This window comes from Psammomys obesus, unplaced genomic scaffold, assembly GCF_907164565.1.
Source record: "Psammomys obesus unplaced genomic scaffold, mPsaObe1.curated_primary_1811, whole genome shotgun sequence".
Lineage (NCBI taxonomy): Eukaryota > Metazoa > Chordata > Mammalia > Rodentia > Muridae > Psammomys > Psammomys obesus.
Genome location: NW_026591711.1, coordinates 4,890,217 through 4,911,855, shown reverse-complemented (window position 1 = coordinate 4,911,855; position 21,639 = coordinate 4,890,217). Strand labels below are relative to the sequence as shown.

The 21,639-nt window shown below is 42.5% G+C and overlaps 1 protein-coding gene across 1 annotated transcript in view; it reads left to right on the top strand.

Moving 5' to 3' along the window:
- Cpvl (carboxypeptidase vitellogenic like) overlaps positions 1-21,639 on the top strand; it is a 102,435-nt gene that overhangs the window by 66,889 nt on the left and 13,907 nt on the right. Inside the window, exon 11 of the mRNA XM_055611875.1 lies at positions 5,715-5,897. Within this exon, the coding sequence (XP_055467850.1) occupies positions 5,715-5,897 (183 nt within the window). The remainder of the gene's footprint in view (positions 1-5,714; positions 5,898-21,639) is intronic.

The following is a 21,639-nucleotide window of genomic DNA, read 5'->3' as shown; positions in this document are numbered from 1 at the left end:
TATAAAATATTAGTATATATGTATACTAACCTACATTCTGTCATGTGGCTGGTTACCTCTGCTCAGGTACCATGAATCTATCCCCTTCACATCTTCACAGGCCAATGTCCCATGCCTGGCTCCATCCCAGAAGCCTTTCTGCCTGCCAGATGTCCCACCTCCTATTTCCTGCCTCAGTTAGAGGCCATTAGCCATTAGCTTTTTGTTTACAGGTGATGATTCCATACAGACACAAGAGATTTCTTCTGCATACACACACACACACACACACACACACACACATTCATTCACACACAACAACAACAACAACAACAACAACAAACCTATGTGGAGATTCCATCTTCCCCTTTAGAATCGTCATCATAAAAATAAATAAATAAACAGAGAACAAATGCTGGTGAGCAAGGATAGGGTGGTACTGGTGATGGAATTTTATATTTTAGGGAGTATAGGCTGGCACAACCATTATGAAGTCATTATACACGTTCACGAGAAAACTAAAAGCAGAACTATCATATGGCCCAGCTGTACCACACTTAAGTACATAACCAGAAGAATCCAAAGTGAGCATACCACAGAGGTACTTGTATATCCATGTTTATTGAAGCATTTTCTACAACAGTGAAGTTATGGACTCTGCCTGGATGTGCATCAACACATGTGCAGATAAAGCAAATGTGAAATAGATACACACACATGGAGTTTTATTGAGCCAGAAAGGAGAACAAAATTTTAGCATTTGCAAGAAGATAGATTCAATGCAAACTCATGTTATAAAAAACTATCCTCAGAAAATAAATATCAGATGTTTTCTTTCATAGGTACATTGTAAGTTCATATATATATAAATACATATATATATACACATACATATATATGTATAGATGTGTGTTTATATATATAAACACACATCTATACATGTATACATATATATATATTCATATATACAATACACACATATATGTATCCATACATCTAAACACACTATATGTATATGTGTTTATATACATATGTGTATATTTATAGATGTATAGATAAATATATGTATAAATGTATATACATACACATATATTCATATATATATACACAAACACACACACACACACATATATATATATATATATATATATACGAATACACACATACATGCGACATGAAAGTAGAGCAGGGAGAAGTAGGAAGGAGAAGGACGATAAGACAGTGATGTGGGGGTAAACATAAGCAGAACACATAATATATTGAAACAGAAATGTCATAATGGAACTAAGGGTTTTTACAATGAATCTATACTAAAATTAAAATTACAATAAAAACAAAGCAAGCCTCTCCACGGCAGGAAGGAGACTCTGTCACCATCTGTGAGTAATTCCCACCTCCCATGACTTCTTATCCCTACAGACAAGTGACTGAGAGAAACATCTCAGGACTGGGGCACCAGCTGCTCAAGGTTGTTGCTGGAGACAACAATTGGGTCTCATACTCACTCGCCTGCAGTTTTCAGGGGCTTTGGGTGACACTGATCACTTAGTCGTGGGAATCAGTACTTGTTGGTTGAGAGTGGCTGGGTTGCTTCCTGAAGGAGCCGCAGGTAGGAATTTGAAAAGCCATCATTCACCCAGTACGTCATACACTCATGGCTTCCTTAACAACAGAGTGGCCATACGCCTAGCCCCTGCCTCAGGATGGGGGGTGAGAATAAAGCCATGGGCAGAGGAAGGCCCTTCAGAATACAGACCAAAACACTTCTGTGCTGTATTTTTCCACTTATGTTCTTATATATGTGTGTATCTGTGTACGCGTGGGTTATTATGCCACAGGATACATGGATGTAATAAGAGAACTCTGAAGTGAAATCATTTATCTCCTTCCACATTTGGGTTCTGGGTTAAAAGCTTGGTGGCAAAGCCCCTTTACCAGTTGAGCTGCCTCACTGGCCTGCCCTCTGCCTTTTATAAAAAATAAAAGATGAAGAAACAATTGTCACTTTCATCACCTAATCGCTTGCTCATAAATGCTTCAGTTTTGGAATGAGTTTTCATGAACCTCTAAGAACTATAATGAAGTTTTTCTTTTCTTTTTTTTTTAACCTCGTTCCTATGAAAAATTGGGGATGGGTAGCGCTAGAAGTTTGCAGGTTCTTCCTCCTGTCAAATCCTTTGTCAAATGGAGTTTGCTCTTGGTGTTCCTGCCCGTTCTGCAGTGTTTCATGAGGACAGCACTGTAACCACGTGAACTGAAGAACTTGACACTGAGCAAGCCAGAACAAATCGAACATCCCCTGGCTGCCTGAAAACTGCCATCATGCTTTCTCATTCTTTGTCGAGTTGAAAGCATGCATGTGTTTTTAAAAACATGGCAATTACAGAGCATAAACAAGTGGAGTTTTTTATTTTTAATGTAATAAGCATTTTCCCATCTTGTGGCAGTAACAGCTGCTTTTACTGAGCTAACCAGCCAGCCCTCCACAGAACAAGCGAAATGCTACAGGAATGCCTTTACTCCCTGTAGGTCTCACAGCTGACAGGCAGGAGCATGGGGAACGGAGGTGTTCAGGGCACTGCCTGGCTCAACTCTGGACAACAACGCCAACTGTCTTTCCTTTCTCATTGTTTAATTTGATGCACTGCTGGCAAGGATAGGGAGCTAAAACCTCATATCTCTCTCTTCTCCTTGCCTCTAGACTCTGCTGCTTTAATTACCCACACACTCCATGGGAAAGTTTGCATGACTCTCCTGCTCTTAGCACCGAAGGCCCTGATCCTGGGAAACTAATTCATCTAGGATGGCGTTAGATCCCTACTCACCAGTGTGGGAAAGGCCAGGGCATGTGCACATCTTTCATTGTCTGTGGGAATGTGGGGCCCGGCACAGCCCTGCGGCCTCTGTGTCTCTCTGGGATGTGAGTAGAAAGCACGGTACTTGCGGCGGCAGACCGCATGTACCTGTGTTCTCCGTTCACAGCGTGGATGCTGGGCTCTCTTCCTCACTCCGTCAGTCTAGAGGCTGCCTGATAAAGAGAGAGGCCGCCCATCCCGACCCCAGGGAGTGACTGGTGTGAAGGTACATTGAAAACCTGGACGGTTTGAGTCTGGTGTCTAGGAGCAGCGGCAGTCACAGTGCAGCAGCTGAGGAAGGTGGAGCGTGCGGCTCACAGGCTTCTGCTGTTCTTGACATGTTCTATCTGCACCCCGCGCCTGTTGGCGGGTACCATTCATGTTCAGGGCAGGCGTTTCCTCCCTGACTTCACTAACCTGCAGGCCAGGTGTCTCTGGAAGGCAGAAGCAAGCTTTAGCAAAAATATGTAGACCTCTCTTAAGCTTAAGCCAAGCTGGCAACCAGGAAGCTCACAACCATTTACTCGATTCTCTCTTGCTGCGTTTGATCTGTGTGCCTTTTAGAAATGAAGTGTTTGCCTTGCTTTGAAAAGGGAGGCTATCTGTGTTGCCCTCCTGTCCCCCTGTCCTCCTCCAGCCCCAAGTGAGACCACTTCACATAAAGGATTCTGCATCCTGGCTCCGCACTGCCGTCTTCCAGACTGTTGGTATTCTTGATTGTGAAGAGTTTGGAATAATAAGCAGAGCAGCTCAGGGGTGGGCTGTCAGTTCAGAGCAGCAAACATGTGCAGCAAGACTGCTCCTCAGATAAGCCTGTAAGCTGTGCTTTTTGTTATTGTCCCTTAAGAATGCAAAAAGAAACAATTGAACAACAGCAAAAAGATCTTGCTCTGGTTTTTAAGATGCAGTGATAATTTAAAAAGCAGCTTCCAGTGACACTTCTGGGAGAAGATGCTAGCTCATAGCATGGCCATGGGCAGCCCAGATGAACAGTCATCCTGGTAAATTGCTAATGAATCCGCATCTTCTCATCGGACTCTGGAAAGAGAATTTCTTTGTTCGTGATTGTCTTTGTTAATAAGCCATAATAAGGCCTTCCTAAAATGGTGAGACATTTGATCCTTGTTCACTGGTACCCATCACATGTAATTGTTTCCATACTTCTGGCTGAAACAGCTGTACAAGACTTTGCCCAGGCCATAAGTACTAGGAGCCTTTGAGGCAATGTTTTGTATAAACAATGCAAATATTTTATTGCTCAGTTGAGTCAGATCTTTAAAAATGACCTTAAATCTATCAAGGACTTTTCCCTTTGGGTTCCTGTGTAGGAGAGGGGGTGGTGATGGTGGCTGAGCAACATGAAAGGCTGAGGGTTCCTGCGGTGGAGGCCCCAGACTCTTTCATCTTAGCCTGAATCCTATCCCACCTCTGTTTGAGGGTTAGGAGCGTGTCAAAGTCCTGGGCTTTTTAATTACATTTAAGCCTTTTAGAAGCATGTGCCATGCAGAGATGGAAACATATACAGCAAAACACTTGATGTGCAATTTTGAAGACTGAACCAAATATCTCCACTTAGGCCAAAACAGAACATGAAGGTAGATCAAAGGTTGCACAGAGTCTAGCAAAACTGCTTCCTTGGGTTAAAATGGCACAATATTTTATGATAATTATGATCATGTTAATACCATGAAAACAATGTCAGAAGCATAGAAAACAGAGAAAGTGGCTCAGGTGTTTATCATGTAAATTAATGAACCACATTATTTTTCCAGACTTTTCATTTTACATACGTGTATTTGTGTATATATTGAGGAAGATAATTGTAATATGGCTTATGCTTTACTTTCAGCATCTGTGTTTCAAATCTATGACAAGCGTATCCCACCTCACTTCCTGGCTCAAGCAAATACTTCAGACTTTACAACATCCCATGGAACTTCTGTGCCCCTGTGCATGTCACTGCTCACCAGTTACAGGGTGCTGAGCTGTGTTAAGTTCTTGGTTATAATGAGACTCAACAAGCTTATTTATATGAATTTTAGTTTTCTCTCTTTCTTTCGTTTTCTAGAGTTCATTTCACAAAATGGGGTTACCCGGGACAGAAAGTATCCATATTTCTAAACTCTTTCCATATAAACTGTGAGCTGTGTAGGGTGGGAAAAAGCCATTCCAGCATTCTCTATGGTATCCATTCATGTGGGAGGGAAAGATTTGTTTTGGAAAGGAAGGCCTTCCCTTGCTGTGCGTGAGTGGCTATCGTAAGACAAAGAAGCCCTAGGAGGGGCTTCTTAAGAAAACCTTGGAGTCAGTGGATTTGAGGATTTGCAGAAACCATAGTTGCAACCAGGACAGGAGAATTGAACAATATGAAATTCTAAGTGTAATATTCCTTAGTTCTATTAAAATGTAACCTCCTTTTAGACAGCCAAGTCGGTTGTTCATGCCTGAATGAACACACACACATTCGCACGAGCACACACACAGGAATTTTAAGTTGTGCTTAAACCTTTTAAGAAGACTGAATCATGAAGGCAGAGATAGTATAAATGGTGAAATCCAGTTTGAGGACTCAGTGAAAGGTCTCCGTTCAGGCCAAATTGGAGACTGAAGAGATCAACACTACACAGAGACCAAGAAAACCTTTGTCTTTGGGGCCCAAGTATCTATTGGTTATCATGAGTTAACTTTGGAAGGTTGCTTTGGCTGAGACAGGACTGGAGTTTCCTTCAGGTTGTGGGGAGTGAGTGAGCTTCAGATTTGGGACACCGTCTCCAAAGCCTAAGTTCCCATGTCTGATTCAGGTTCGCCCTCTATCCCTGACTGTGCCCCTTGCTTTCTCTTCTGAATTCCATACTTGCTGAGGGCTGGACCTCATTTCAGGTTCTGCTCTACAATGGCCAACTGGATATCATTGTGGCAGCTGCCCTGACAGAGCGTTCCTTGATGGCCATGGAGTGGAATGGATCCAAGGAATACAAACAGGCTCAAAAGAAGATTTGGAAGATATTCACCTCTGATAATGAAGTGGCTGGTTACGTGCGGCAAGCGGATAAATTCCACCAGGTATGCAAACAGTTGGGGCACACAGGTCTTGGGAGTGGGTTGGTAGGATTCAACACAGAGCACAAAGACCTGTAAGTTATGACTGTCCTTAAGCAAAGTCATAAAACAGCCAATATGAGACTATGGGTATTATACAACCCTTCTTTCAACTGGGAAGATAGGGGGCCATTATCAAAGTTGAGACTTTTGTCAAGGCAGACAAAAGTCTAGGCATCGCTGAAGATGTAATAAAACACTGGAAAAGTTCAAAGTGGAGAATCCTGAGAAAAATCCCAGTCTGTTTGGGAGTCAAAGGGAGCTTGACCAATTATTTGAGGAAATTTCAATGCAACTTCCTCCCACCATCTGTGAACATGTTTTTATAAACCTTGTGGAGAGCTAAGGAGAACAAAATCCTTCAGGAGCTGTTCCTGCTGTTGACCTCCACTTGGGGCTTAAGCATGACTCCTGGAACTTTCTTTTCTCTTCATTTTTGTCTTTGAGTTGTGAGACAGTCCTTTGTGGACTTCATAACATGCCTTGGTGAACATCTCCTGTTCCAGTGTCCAATAATATCTCTCAGTGTTAGGGAACTGCCTGGGCGAGACCATCTGAGCCTGAAAGTTTCCTTTAGAAAGGATTTTAAGTTGTGTATTCACTTTTTCTAACAGAGGATGAATGTACCATTAGTAATTTATTTCTCTCTTGCCGAACCATAACAAAGTTATTACTGATTTCAAGTAACAAATAATGTTGCTTTGTTGATTTCTCCATTGTATTTTTGTTTCTTATTTTATTATTTATGATTCTATCATGTTATACTATCTTCTTGTGAGTTTTTTTTCTATTTTTTTTAAATTCTTTAAGACAGGCTTAAGGGGGCTGGAGAGATGGCTCAGTGGTTGAGGGCACTGTCTGCTCGTTCAAAGGACTTGGGTTCAAAACTCCCAGTAACCATGTGGGTGCTCACAATTGTCTTTAACTCCGGTTCCAAGAGATCTGACACCTTCATACTAATGCGCACACACACACATACACACACACACACACACAAGACAGAGGCTTAAAAGATAGACCTTTAGCCTTCACTTTATATGTGCATTCAATGTATGTCATATGCGTGCTAAGCTTGGTCTTAAGTTTACACAAAGACTCATTATAGTTTTATTGATTTAAAGTGTTCACAGTTTCCATCGTATTTTTATCTCCTTTGGCCAGTGGGTTGTTTCAAAGTGTATTGCTTAATTTTCAAGCATTTTGACTGTTTCATTCTTGCATTTTTTTTTAAGCAGAAGGGGATATACTCTATTGTAGCTTTGTGGTTTAGAAGCCCATGTATCCTTTACAGTTTCAACCATTTAAAATTTGCTTTTTGGCCCTCAAAGTGGTTATTTTTGGCAAACATTTTCTGTATACTTTTAAAGCAATTGCATTCTTCATTTCTTGGTTGTAATGATTTTATGTCAATCAAGGTCTTTTAAAAACATTATTTTACACTTACTATCTTGAGAATTTACATCACTTCCCTCACAACTCCTGTGTTCCCCAACACCCTCTCAAATTCACTCTTCTTTAGTTATTGTTATACACACACATATACACATGTATCTATAAATATAATTTGCTCATGTGTGTGTGATTAAGGCTGATCACACGAGACTGGATGATTTAATGGAAGGCTCAACTCTGGGGAAGACAGATTCAGCCTTTCTCAGTAGCCACTAACTGACTGCAGCTCTTCCTCAGGAGTGGGCCTTGTGAGATCTCCTTCATCTATGTTGAAATGTCAACTGGTGTTGTCATTGTTTAGGTGAGCATATTGCTAATTTCACCATTGTAACTCCCTGTCTTGTATAGAAGACACTATCTGGAAGCAGATGTCTTGGTCCTCTGGCTCTTGAAGCCTTTCCATGTCCTCTTCTACAATGTTCCCTGAACTTTAGGTGTAGGTGTTGTGTTGTCAATGGATATCCCACAGTTGTCCTCTACATTTGATCACTTACGGATTTCTGTGATGTCTCCATATATTACAAAATTATTCCTCAGTGAGGGATCAAATTTACATTTATCTGTGGATATAAGTTAAATATTTAGAATGTAGTTGGTAATTGTAATAGTTTAGAGAGTTGGCAGCAGAGTGTTCTTCTCTAAGGTCTATGACTTTACCAGCCATGGGTACTTGGTTAGGTTTATAAAACTGTTGAGTGGGCTCTAAGTCCAATTAGATGGCTGCTGGTTAGCAAAAAAAAAAAAAAAGACTCTCACCCTCTTGGGTGTATCTTAACCTGCTGGTCATTGTACTTCTTAGGCTTTATGGCTGGGGAGAGTAATTCCCCTCTATTTCTCTGTCTTCTCTATCTCTGTTTATGTCTCTCCCTTCTCTCTCTGTTTCTCTGTCTTCTCTCTGTCTCTCTCCTCTTTCTGTCTCTCTCCCCTCTCCTGTTTCTTTCTTTCTTTCTTTCCCCAACTCTCTACCTCTTCTTGCCCGTAGTTGACAAGAGAGATCTCTTAAAATCTGCCCCTATATTTGAAGCTTGTTCCGTTTCTCTTTTACTTTGTGCTGTTCACTGCATACAGCCATAGACTCCTTGTGGCATGTTCTTGGCACTAAATCTCCCCTTTTTCATGAACTATCCTCTTTGTTTGCAGTAATGCCTCTCATCTTAAAGTTGACTTGATTGATAGTAGTGTTACCATACCAACTTTCTTTTGAAAGTATGTACAAGAGAGTGCCTTTTTTTATCACTGTTTCCATTTCTGTCATTTTATGGCATCATATTTAAGATATACTTCTTTTATACACTATAAAGGGTTTTAGTTTTTGTGTATCCTGACAATATTTTAAATTTGAAGTCAAATATTTGCACTTAATGTAATCATTTTTTTTTTTTTTTTTTAGAATCTACCGTCTTGTTATATGTTTTTTATTTCTTCCTTTGGCTGTATATTTCTGTTTCCTTTAGTTTCGTGTCATTTTATTATTTCTTTATTCTTTTGAAATGTTTTATAACAATACTAGCACAATATGAATGTTAGACTTACTTAATGCTAATATAAATTAGAATTTTACTGCTTTTCACATGAATATGAGAACCTCAGAATATTTTAGTCTTTACCTACTCACCTTTTTTTGCTACCAAAAATAGAAACGAAAACAAAAACAAACAAACAAAAAACAAAAACAAAAAAACCCCACAATTCTATGTCTTGTTTAAACAGGCGTTATTTACAGTTTTTGATCCAACCAGTACCCATTGAGAATTCAATACACATTTAACCTGTAAGCTAACGTCAGTCTTTTGTGCATTTCTTGATTCCCTCAAAAAATTCTTTAGGTATTTATTTTAGAAATGTACATTGGCGACATGCTCTCTGTTTTTGCTTTTAAGTGTCCTTCTGTCACCTTTGATTGGGAAAGCTATTGCCTTTGACTGAGAAGTTCATATATGGTGCAATGGGATGCTGACTTTGATTGGGAAGGCCATGTTTCACGAAATGGGTTTTAATTTTCTTTTGTTAGCTCTTGGAGGCTGTGACTTCAGTCCTCTCTTGCACCCTTTTGATGAGAAGTCAGACATTAGTCTTTTTTTCTCCTTTTTTTAAAAAATGCATTTTTTAATTTATTACAATTTATTCACTTTGTATCCCAGGTGTAGCCCCCTCCGTCGTCCACTCCCAATCTCACCCTCCCTTCCTCTTCTCTTCCCAGGCCCTTCCCCCAGTCCACTGATAGGGGAGTCCTCCTCCCCTTCCATCTGACCCTAGCCTATCAGATCTGCTCAATCCTCATTCAGGAAGACATTAACCTTTTTGATGCTGCTTTGATGGTGATTTGTGTTTTGTTTTGTTCTGCTTATCATCTTTCAAGATTTCCTGTGTGCTGTTTTCCAGCAGTTCTACTAAGCTGTGTGTCCTTGTTGTTGTCATCATTGAGTGAGTTTTGTTTTGTTCCGACTTGATACAAGCTGGAGGCATCTGGGAAGAGGGAACGGCAATTGAGAAAATGCCCTCATCAGACTTGCCTGCCTCATCAGACTGTGGGTGGTGACACTTGTGGGCTTGTGGTCCTAGGGTGCATAAGAAAGCAAAGAAGGAAGCCAAGGGAAGCAGGCAGCGGTCCTCGTGGCTTCTCTGTCACTTTCGGCCTCCAGGTTTCTGCCTAGAGGTCCTGCCCTCACTTCCCCCAGTGATTCATTGCTACAGGAAGTGTAAGGAGAAGTAAGCCTATCCCTCTCCATGTTGCTTTTGACCTTAGTCCTTGGCTCAGCAGCAGAAATCAACTAAGACACTGGGTATGCATCCTACCTGTATTTCTTGAGCTTTTGGAAACTAAAGCTTAAGAGTTTGTGGTTTGTTTGTTTGTCATATTTATAGAATTATCAGCCTCTATTCCTTCACAGGCTGGTCATTCACTGTTTCTTCTTCTTCTTCAACAGTGTTTAGGTGTTAAGTATTCAGCCAGCCCTAGGTTTGGTCCCTAGACTGGAAAGAAATAAAGAAAAATCTCCAAAAGATCCCCAAAATATTTAACCCCCACCAAAAAAAAAAACCAAAAAACAAACAAACAAACAAAAAAAACCCAGAAATGAAGACCGTGTCACACTCTTTCCCATGCTTCACATTTATTTTCTTCTGAATCACTATACTTTTCTATTCTGCTTTTAACATGTTGCTTAACTCAGTTGTTCAGTTTTAAAATTTCACTTAAGCTGGCAGCTATGGACTCAGTTTTGTGCACACTTACACATACCCAACTGCTATAACCCTACACCATGTGAACGCATTGTGGAGATAGGACCTCAGGGCAAATGAATTCGTAAAGGTAGGGCCTTTATTTAATGTCCTTCTTGTGCTTAGAAGTGGGGATACCAGAGAGCATGCTTCATGGCAGAGAGAGATGGACACTATCTGCAAGGCAGGAGAGTATCATCTCCGGAAGCGGAATTAGTGCCTAGATCATAAACTTCCCAGATATCCCCTCTGCCTTCCTTCCAGGGACCTTTGAGATGGTTCCCTGTGTTACTACACAGACAGCAGTTGTTGCTGTTTCTACTGTTATTGTCATTACGTGGATTGCTTACAAGAATTGCATATAACAAAGGAAAATTACAAAGAGTGGAATTCATGATCTAAGAAAGTATTTTTTCACCCAAAAACAGCTCCTACGGGAAAGCTAGATAGTAATATTTATGCGTGGGGGAAGGTATGTACACTGAGCTATGAAGGGCAGGTGGATGGTACCTCTCCAATGCACCATGATGATCGTAGCCAGGCAAGTCTCAGAAGCACACGCAGGTCCCCTCAGCCACCTGTTACTGTGTGCACCCCCACCAGCTTTGCTAATTGCAGCTCTACCTGAGACTGCATACCTGTCCTTCTTTCATCTTGCACAAATCTACCAATTTAGGAAGCCAGATTGACGCTCAGGGCAGCATGTGTCACAGAGGTAGGAAGGATTGGCCACCAGCCAGAAACCCATGGCTGCAATCTCACTAAGCCATCTGACTCTTCCCTGAAAGCAAGACATACTGAAAGACACAGTGGCACTTCTCTGGCTTCCAAGAGATGAACAGAAGAAGCAGGAGGCCCATATGCTTGCTATAGGGAGGGTTTGCCTTTACCTCACAGCAGGGAACCTGCATTCTGCAGTTGTGATTTTAGCATGTTGGGAGCTGCTCCCCTCCCGCTGCTCAGTGCCTTGACGGGGCATGGTGGTTGTTGGAGATGAAGGACTGGAGGAAGGAAGGGAGGTCCCAGGTAAGCAAAGGCATTCTCTGTGGGGCTCAGCTATGGGAATAGAGTGCAAATGCCAAGCACTTGATGATGAAGAAAGCTGACCTCAGCCATGGACATTAGACAGACAAGACAGAGCATGTGTGTACATCCATCAGAAAGAACCCACAGTCTCCTAATTTAAAGAACAATAAAAACAAACAAACAAAAACCCAAAGAAGACTTGTCTCCACATGGACACCTAAAATGTCCACTTTCAGCAGCGACAGCTTTCCTAGTGGGGCACTGGGGACCGAGGGAAGGAGGCTTACCCCAGCTTCTCTGTGCGCCACAGGCAGCCTCAGCAAGCCTTCAGAAGACCGAGGGAGAATGCCTCTCTGTCCCTCTGTGTGTTCTGCTCAGAGAGGGCGAGTCTTTGGTGTCTGCAGCATTGTAAGCAGTAGGCCTGGTCTGGTTATGAAGCCTGGGGCAACAATGCCTCCGTATGTCTGGACAGGACAGAGCAGGCTTTGGAGTAAATTATCTATCTCTAATATGGCCTCTAACAAAAATGTGAAATATCTGTTTTTCCTGAATGTCCAAGGGTGTTCAGTTAGCAAGAAATGAAGGAGCCTGGAGAGATGATGGCTCAGTGGGTAAAAAGTGTTTGCCTCTCAAGCCTGACAATATGAGTTTAAACCATGGAACTCATGTGACACGTCAGATGTGGCAGTGGACATTTGTAACAACAGCGCCCTTCCTGGGAGATGGGGCGGGGGGTAGAGACAGGAGAATCTCCTAGCTTGCCTGGGGGTACGTAGAAGGGTAGCACAAAGAGAGACCCTGCCTCAGCAAGGTAGAAGACAAGAACGAACAACTAGAAACGGTCCTAAGACCTTCTTGGGTGCTTCTGCAGTCAAACACGCACATGTACACAAACACAGTGAAAATAAATGAAACAAGGGTGGAATGTGTCACGATTCTCTCCACACATACATGTTGTGCACCTGTCATTTTATCTATTTACCTGTCTGTCTGTCTGTCTATCTATCTATCTTCCTGCACCATCTATATCCCCCCCATCTCAATCTCCATCTCTATCTAGAAAGAAAATAGAGGCAGGGAGAGAGGGGTGGATGGAGGGAGACAGGGAAATACGTTATGTATAATGTGTGATCGCCAGGATAAAGGCACATCATGAGCATGGCAGCCTCCCTGCTGACATTACTTTGGGCCTAATGTGAGACCTGGGCCACAGAGCCTTAGTCCTTTTCGATGGCCGTTCTTAGCTTGTAGTCAGGTCAAGGCCATTTTGCTGCTGCAGCATTTGAGATCTCTCTGGTCCTTTTCCAAATGTGAAAGTTGGTGATCCGCATTGGTTTTCACTACTCTGCCACAGGTGGGCCATTTTGTGCTGAGGTCATCACGCTATCATGCCAACTCAAGAATGATTTGTTGGTTTTTGTTGGGTTCGGTGCTGGGGTCTTACAGATGTAAGGCTCTGCCCCTGAGCTACCTCCTCAGCCCCGTTTTATTTTATTTTGAGAGAAGGTCTCACTGCATTGTGACCTTCCTCCCTCAGTTTTGTTGGCAGATAGCATCACAGGCCTGCACTGCTAGGCCTGTCCCCAAGGATAGTTTTCCCCGGGGTCGGTCTGACTCCTCTCCGAGAAATACATAACATTTTATCAGGTTTCCAGCCACACTGATGAAGTGCTTGAGGAACGTGTTTCTATTTTAAACTTCATTAAGCTAAAAGTCTCGAAGAAAGTAATTTAATCATTCTGCTTTTGTATTATTACTAAAAATATTTTTGACACTAATTATTCTTCATGTAAACATTGAAACAAGAGCTTGAATTACCTGTTTTCATTCTTTGTTTGATTTTTCTGAGTGAGAAGTCTGTTAACATGAGTCTTGCATAATTAATAAATCTAATTTACCTGATTACAGCTAGCCGTACGTTTTGTATTTTACATTTTCAGAGTCAGGATCAATTCACATTCATTCAAGGCTCACAGGACGGGTTGTCTCAGCTAGGTAGCATTTTACAATTGGAACGCAGATCTCACTGTCCAGGTGAGAACACCAAGTACCGGAAGTTAAACAGTCTCTGTATTGGCTTAGTTGCTGTGATAAAATACCACCATTAAGGCAACTTATGGAAGTAAGAGTTAATTTGGGCTTCTGGTTCCAGACGTGTAAGGGCTCATCATGGCAGAGGGGTGTGGCAGCCAGCAGCCAGCATGGAGAGCAGAGCAAGTAGATGAGAGATCAGGTCTTCAAATGTAAGTGGGAAGCAGAGAGAGCGAACTTGAAATGGCACAAGGCTTTACATCTCACCACATGTCCCCTAATGATGCACTTCCTGCAGCAAGGCTGAACCACCCAAACCTCCTCAGATAGTGCTGACAACTGGGACCAAGTGTTCAGATACACAAGGGGCATTCTCGTTCAAATCATGACCATCTCCTGCTCTCTTATTTTCCCCATTTCTTGTCATTGCTGAAACGGGATTCCAAGAGTCCTGGTCATAGAGCCTATGTTTTCTTACCTCCTGCCTGCTTCTGGAAAGATGGGATCACAGTGGTGTCCTCGGACAGGAGACATTGGAGACTGTAGACTTGGCTGCCTTAATTAAAGCATTAGCAGAATCCCAGAAGGGCGGAGATCTGAATTGATGGTGAGGATAGCTTCATCCAGTGTTAAGAAGAGGCCTAATTAGGAGCCTGTGATATTAATAAACTAACAAATATTGAAAGTGGCTAAGTAAGCAGAGATCATGTGTGTGGGGACCTGGATAAAAGAGCTGAGGTAGGCAGAGCTCATTGCTTCATGGTCTGGAACTGGAAGGAGAGATGGGAAAAGACTGGAAGGGTGTCATGGAGATCAGTGGTGGACTCAAGGGTGTATGTTCTGTTATTTGTGCAACTGGAAATCACTGAAAGATTTGAAAGACACATTTACAGCTGCAAGAGGAGATTCAAATGGCAGCAAGAGGGTGAGGTTAGGTCAGGAGGACCCTGGAAACAAGGGGTCTAGTTAGAAGCCTTAGTGTGAGAACATGCTTTATCACCTTCATGAGACTGCCTGCTTGATGCTTGCTTCTCAGCTCAAAGTGGAGATGAAGAACTAAGCATTGGAATGGCCAAACCAAGAAGATGGGTTTCCTGGTAGAGAGATACTGCCCACTGTGTGCTCCTGTCACCTTAAAAGCTAGTGAAGCTCACAGGAAGCTGCTAATGTCCCCGTCCTCCCCGCTGCCATAAGAACCCCTGGCCCCTCTCATACAGCCTTGGCCAAGCTTATTGTGACCCTAGGTCACGAGTCCTCAGACATGCGGTCTGCCACAGTCTTGGGGACTTCTGCAACATGCCCTGACTTTTGGAAGGAAGGGAAGGAGCACAGTGGCTCGGAACTTGACTCTTTCAGAGTGGTGCTGTTGGATAGAGGTCGTGTGGTTATTGAGCACAAGGCAGACTGTCGACCTAGATAAACCCGGTTTGAATTTAGTTTGGCTACTTTTAGCTGGTGGGCTGGTTACCTGTTCTGCAAACTCAGAGCCAAAACAGTTATCCCTTAGGGATGCAGCCAGGGCGAAAGGAGAAGCTCAGGATGGTTGACAGTGCTCCTGCATTAGCAAGTCCTTGAGCTGCGCATTGCCTCTTACGTCTTTAACCCTGAGTTTATGGAATCCTTGTTGCTACTTAGTAATGTATAGTTACTAATTCATGAGAAAGGAACCAGAAGCTTCACCCAAGAAACTTGTTCAATGCTTTAAAGACTATTCATAGTATATAATGTTGGGTAGCACACCTAGAGATTTCCACTACACTCTGGTGTACTTAAATGCTGTGAGGACAGTGGAGCGGGGTGGGATGCAATCCTCTGTCAGCAGGCTTGAGGTGGCAAGCCTGCGCGTGGGGTACCTATGCAGTGGTGATGCCCACAGTGCTTGGCAGAACATCCAGATCCTATAGATGACTTTGTTCCTCAAAGGCCAGAGCACCTCTTAGGGGGAGGGGGAAGGCAGAATGTGCAACAGAAGGTAAGAACCAGTACAGATCTCTAGTGGTACTGTTTTGAAGCTAACTCTAACTTTAATTTCCTCTTTGTGACTACACATAATTTAGAAAACAAAAAAATAAGAGAGGGTGGCCACTGGATGGCCTTTAAATGGGAAAGAAAGTCAGCTGAAAATTTGAATGTTTCCAAGGAGAGTCCACCCAGGAAATACCAAAGCCCCATACCTGTATTTTCCTGTTGACAATTTATTTATTTTTTTAAACAAAATTGAAATATTGTGAGAGATCGTTATAGACAGTTAACTCCAGAAGGTCTTCAGCAAGTGTTGAGATGATCAAAGGAGACAAAGAGCAGCGCCTACAACCTTGACATTGGACTAGGTGAGAGAAGATGAAATGTTCATTCAGAGCAAATATACCTATATTTATATTACCAGAAGTAGACTAATACTCAGAAATGTGTCTTGGCTTTGTTATAGCATTTGTTTAAAAAAGATCTTCATTAGCTGGGTGTGGTGGTACATGCCTGTAATCTAAGCAGAGGCACAGGCAGAGGCAGGTGGATCTCTGTGAGTTCAAGGCCAGCCTGGTATACAAAATGAGTAGGACAATTAAGGCTACACAGGGACACCCTGGTTTGAAAAAAAAATCTTTATCCCTACCCAGTCCCCCTTCTGTAGAGAGGTGTGCCCTGACTCTTGGGTTCTGTGTCTCTGTCTTCCAGACCTGGGAAGGTTCTTTGTTTTGTTGATAAAAATCATTGGCAGAAAAATAATACATCACGGAAACTACAGTTGGGGGTCACCAAAAGGTGTTAAGGACTTTAGAGATTATGTACTAAGGACCAAGGATGGTAGGAGTGGGAAAATAGGGTAGGATAAAAATAAAATGCAGGCCAGACAAGCCAGAAGGGAGCTCTGGGGAGAATATATTCCTAAGAATGTCCTTCATGGGTCAAAAAGTCCATGGGTCCAAACAGCCACCAGATGTGGGCAGGTCATGGTGACCATCATCTTGAGAAAGGCTCGAGGCTGGGGGCACTGCCAGATGCAGACTTCCATTGGCTATATCCCTCAACAAGGGTCTCACAGTACTGAACCTGGTTGCTGCCAGGTACTGCACATGGCTGTTCTCAGTCCTGGAGGACAAGACTGTGGGAATGGGTAGTTTGTATGAGACCATATAGGAAATGGTCATTTTTTTTGGTTTGTATGATAATCTGTCCAAGCTCTCAGTACACAATTTCTCTTCCATCTTAGACTGATAGCAGGGTGGGGTATTCACACAAGCAAGGTATAGTACTTCTTATGTATGAAAGTCATAATAGAACCCACTTGGAGACTGAACTGCCATGGCCTACATCTGTGCAGGGGTCTTAGGTTATCTCCATGTGTAGTCCTTGGTTGGAATAGCAGTCTCAGGAAAGACCCCTGTGCTCAGTTTTTTGGTTCTGTTGCTCTCCTTATGGAGTTCCTGTCCTCTCCAGATCTTACTATTTCCCACTTCTTTCCTAAGATTCCCTGCACTCCGCCCAAAGGTTGCCCATAAGTCTCAGCATCTACTTTGATAGTCTGCAGGGCAGAGATTTTCAGAGGTCCTCTGTGTCAGGCTCCTGACTTGTTCCCTCTTTTCTCCTTCTTCTGATGTCCAGCCTCTTTGCCTTTCTGGATAGGAATTGAGCATTTTAGCAAGAGTCCTCCCTCTTGATTAGTTTCTTTAGGTGTACAGATTTTAGTAGGTTTATCCTATATTATATGTCTGTATGAGTGAGTATATACCGTGTGCATCTTTCTGCTTCTGGGATAGCTCACTCAGGATGATCTTTTCCAGATCCCACCATTTACCTGCAAATTTCATGATTTCCTTGTTTTTTATTGCTGAGTAATATTCCATTGTGTAGATCTACCACAATTTGTGCATCCATTCCTCCACTGAGGGGCATCTGGGCTGTTTCCAGCTTCTGGCTATTACAAATAAGGCTGCTACAAACATGGTTGAGCAAATGTCCTTATTGTGTACTTGAGAATCTTTTGGATATATGCCTAGGAGTGGTATAGCTGGATCTTGAGGAAGCGCTATTCCTAGTTGTCTGTGAAAGCACCAGATTGCTTTCCAGAGTAGTTGTAAAAGTTTATATTCCCACCAGCAGTAGAGGAGGGTTCCCCTTTCTCCACAACCTCTCCAGCATGTGTTGTTTCTTGAGTTTTTGATCTTAGCCATTCTGATGGGTGTAAGGTGAAATCTTAGGGTCGCTTTGATTTGCATTTCCATTGTAATAGGAACAGGGACTGTCTCTGACATGAACTGATTGGCCTGCTCTTTAATTTCTTCCCCCTGAGGGGGAAGCAGCATTACCAGGCCACAGAAGAAGACAATGCAGCCACTCCTGATGAGACCTAATTGACTTGGATCAGAAGGAAGGAAAAGAAGTCCTCCCCTATCAGTGGACTTGGGGAGAGGCATGCAGGCAGAGGGTGGAGAAAGGGAGGGATTGGAATAGGAGGAGGGAAGGAACCACGGGGGGGGGGGGGATACGAAGTGAGTAAAGTGTAATTAATAAAGAAAAATAAAAATAAAAAAGAAAGTCATAATAATGAACCCTTTTCTGAATGCTAACAAGAAATTAATGTAAGAAGCAAAGAAAAATGGATTAAACCTTGGTTTTTAATTCATAGAATGTAAGGTAGAAGGAACTCTAGTCTCTTGAGAAAAAGAATTGGCTAAGACTTGTCAGTAAACATTTTTCATTTTCTTTTTGTTATTTACTGTGTAATAACAAATGCTTCTAGAACTCAGTGGCGTAAGGCCACAGTTTATTATTTATCACAAGCATATGGACAGATTGGACTTGGTTGGGTGTTCTGATTCAGACAGGGTAGGCTGAGGTCACACATACAGCTGTATCTATCTGGATCTTGGCTAAAGCATGGTTCCTGCTCCAGGGCGCACTCTGTCTCTGCCTCTCTGACTCTCTCTCCTAGGTAGTATTCTAACCTGAACCTCTTTACAACATAGCAGCAGGTCTGTCAAATTGAGACTCACGGATGTCCTGCCCTTTTAAGGTACGGTCAAAAATCATAAAATGCTTTTTTCTGCTGTGTTGTCTTTGTCAAGAAGATCCCACAGAAAGATCAGATTCTTCTTGGGGTAAAGGATAGCAGATAATTTGAAAACAGAAACTAGGCTTTCATTTGTTCCTGTTGACACCACCATGGCATCATCTTGCAGGAGCCTCAAGTGGCTTGTGTGTGGAAAAACTTCCGCTGATCCACAAAGACCTTGCTAAATCATGGTCTATTTTACTGACTGCTTTACAGCCGGAAATCAGAGACTCTGCACAGCTCTACTCCTAAAACATCCGCTACTAATCAGAAGCATCACATCTGGAGACAGGTCTTCCTCCCCAGTAGGGTGCACACTACAGCCTTGATTCACTGAAACCTTCAGCCAGGAACTTAAGCTAAACTTTCACCTTCTGTTCTTGCCATTCATCGTCAGTTTACAAGTAGGCCTTGTTCTCAGATCACTGGGAGGCTGTTGGTGGTTTAGATTTGTAGAAAAACGCTCTTATTTATTCGAAGCATCAGCTTCCTTTCTCAAAAGCTAGCAGTTTTGTTCTGTGCTGCAATTATATGGATTTGGTGTGTAAGGATCTTAATAATGCACCCATGTTCCTCTCTGACAGAGAAGGAATTATATCAGGCAGAATCTGCTTCAAATACCATCCAGACTGTTGGTTCTCAACAAAAGCACCAGTCACTGGTCATAGAGAATTCACTTCTATTCATTGTTGGTTCAGTACTTTAAGAGATGGATAGATCTCTATGCCAAAGGAGAGAAATGTCTATTGTTTTAGTCTGTGTAGTCTTTTAATGAGTAAACTTAATATTTTCATTCAGTTAGTCAATAAAGCTTAGCCTGGGACTAGGGTCTTTTATGCTTTGGATTCAAGAGGTCACTGAACTTAAAGGGGAAAAATACATATTTATTTTTACCACCCTTTTTGCTGAAATAGTATTTCCTTCCATTATGAATTATGAAATTCGGCATTTCCTTTCATTTTGAATGTAGGCAACAAATCACAGTGGTACTGAACATCTTTGGCTACCTCTCCAGAAAGAAGAGAGCTATTTTCATATCAGATTAATTGTCACAGACAGTCTGGAAATGGCTTTTATGCTTACCATTAAAGTTACAACTTTACAAGACCCAATAATTTCAGATTAAATTAACGTAAAGTAATGTATGTGTACACATACACATCGCATTGCAAGCTTACGTCTTACTAGATTGTTTATTTCATTACAATAGTTTCATTTGTGATCTGTAAATATGTTTTAGTGTGTGTGTGTGTGCACAATTGGGTCTTTGTGTCCATTAGTTCTGTATCTATGAATTCAACAGGGAACAAAATATGGTTATGATAACCTCCATCTTCACAGAACATGTAGACATTTTTTTCTTATTTTTATTTAATACAATATAGTACAAAAATTATTCACATAAAATTTACATTGTATTGAGTGTTTGTTATAGTTTGGCTTTGAAGGTTCATGTGTTTGAATATGTTGACTTTTCCTGGGGAGATGCAGCACACACACACACACACCTATTTACCGACAGACCAATGTGATAATCAAGCCAATGATCAATTTGGTGAAACAAATTTTTTATTGGGGTTACTTACTAGGAAGAGGGATACATAGAAAACAGCTGCATCACTAGAAATTCCATGCCAACAGGGGTGCAGCTCCCAAACCACAACCCTGAAGCTCTCTATGCAGCTTGCAGGCATTCCCACTGGAAGTCTCCCTGTGCGGTTTCGATGGTCAGGGTCGCCACCCCCAGAATTGTACTGCTGGGCAGGGACACTCGGTCTTTGAGGTTGGGTTTCAGTGGCTGAGTCTGCCCCTTCCTCCTGTTTCAGTTTGGAGGGAATGTTGTGATTCTGAGAAACATGCCCTACAACCCAGGATGCGAGCTCTGCCCAGGTGGTGGAGCTGTTTTAGAAGGTTGTTCAGTGGCCTTGGGGGCTTTATGACCCAGAGCCGCCCACTGCTTCCTGCTCTGAGGAGATGTAAGCCTGACAAGTTCAGGCTGCCAGGGGAGGGAGCAGACCCTACTGCCATGCCTTAACCCATCATGAACTTGTGAGCAGAGGCAAATCTTTCTTCCCTTAAGTGTCTTCCTGTCAAGTATTTGGGCACAGAAGTGAAAAGAAAGTAAGGAATGGCAGTATTTGAACTAATCTACAAGGGATTTAGAGTGTTCAAAAGGGTGTGCGTATGTGGTGTTCACAATGACACTTTCATATCAAGGGATTTGAGCACCCATAGATTTTGCTGTTTCTAGGAGGTCCTGGAATCAACCCCTTGCAGATACTAAAGCCTATCCCTACCCCCATTTTAAACCATTATGGTTATATCAGATAGAGAGAGGGCCTATGACACTTACACACAAAAGATTAGGGAGCGAGGAGCCATGTGTAGGCTGTATGGAATTATTGGGAGTAATGTATAGGCTCTCCCAAAGCCGAATGGCAGCCTAGCTTCGGTGACTGGAGGCTAAGAGGCAGTGAAGTAAATTCTCACTCTGGTGATCCTGTCTACTGCTGTAATCTAGCATGCTCTGGTAACTTTGTAAAGTAGGGGTTGAGAGGACACATTCAATGTGTTCATGTTCCTCGTAGCAAATATCTGAGAGAAACCACTGAGAAGGGCAATACTTGGGTTCTCTGTTTCTGAGGTTTCAGGCCACGCTCACTTGTCCCTGCCCTTATGGGTCTATGGTTGGGCAGAGCATGACAAGAGAGGGCATACAGTGTAGAGAGGAACTGTTTAGATCATGCGCCCTGGGAAGCAGAGACCCAGCGTGCATGGAGCAGTGGCTCAAGATACATCCTTCAACGCACCCAGGGACCTGCTCTCTCCAACTCGACCCATACTCTTGGTGGTGCCATCAGACTCAAACTCCTCAGTAGGTTAACTTCTGTTTAGACCCAGTCCCAGTGATCCAATGCTTCCCCA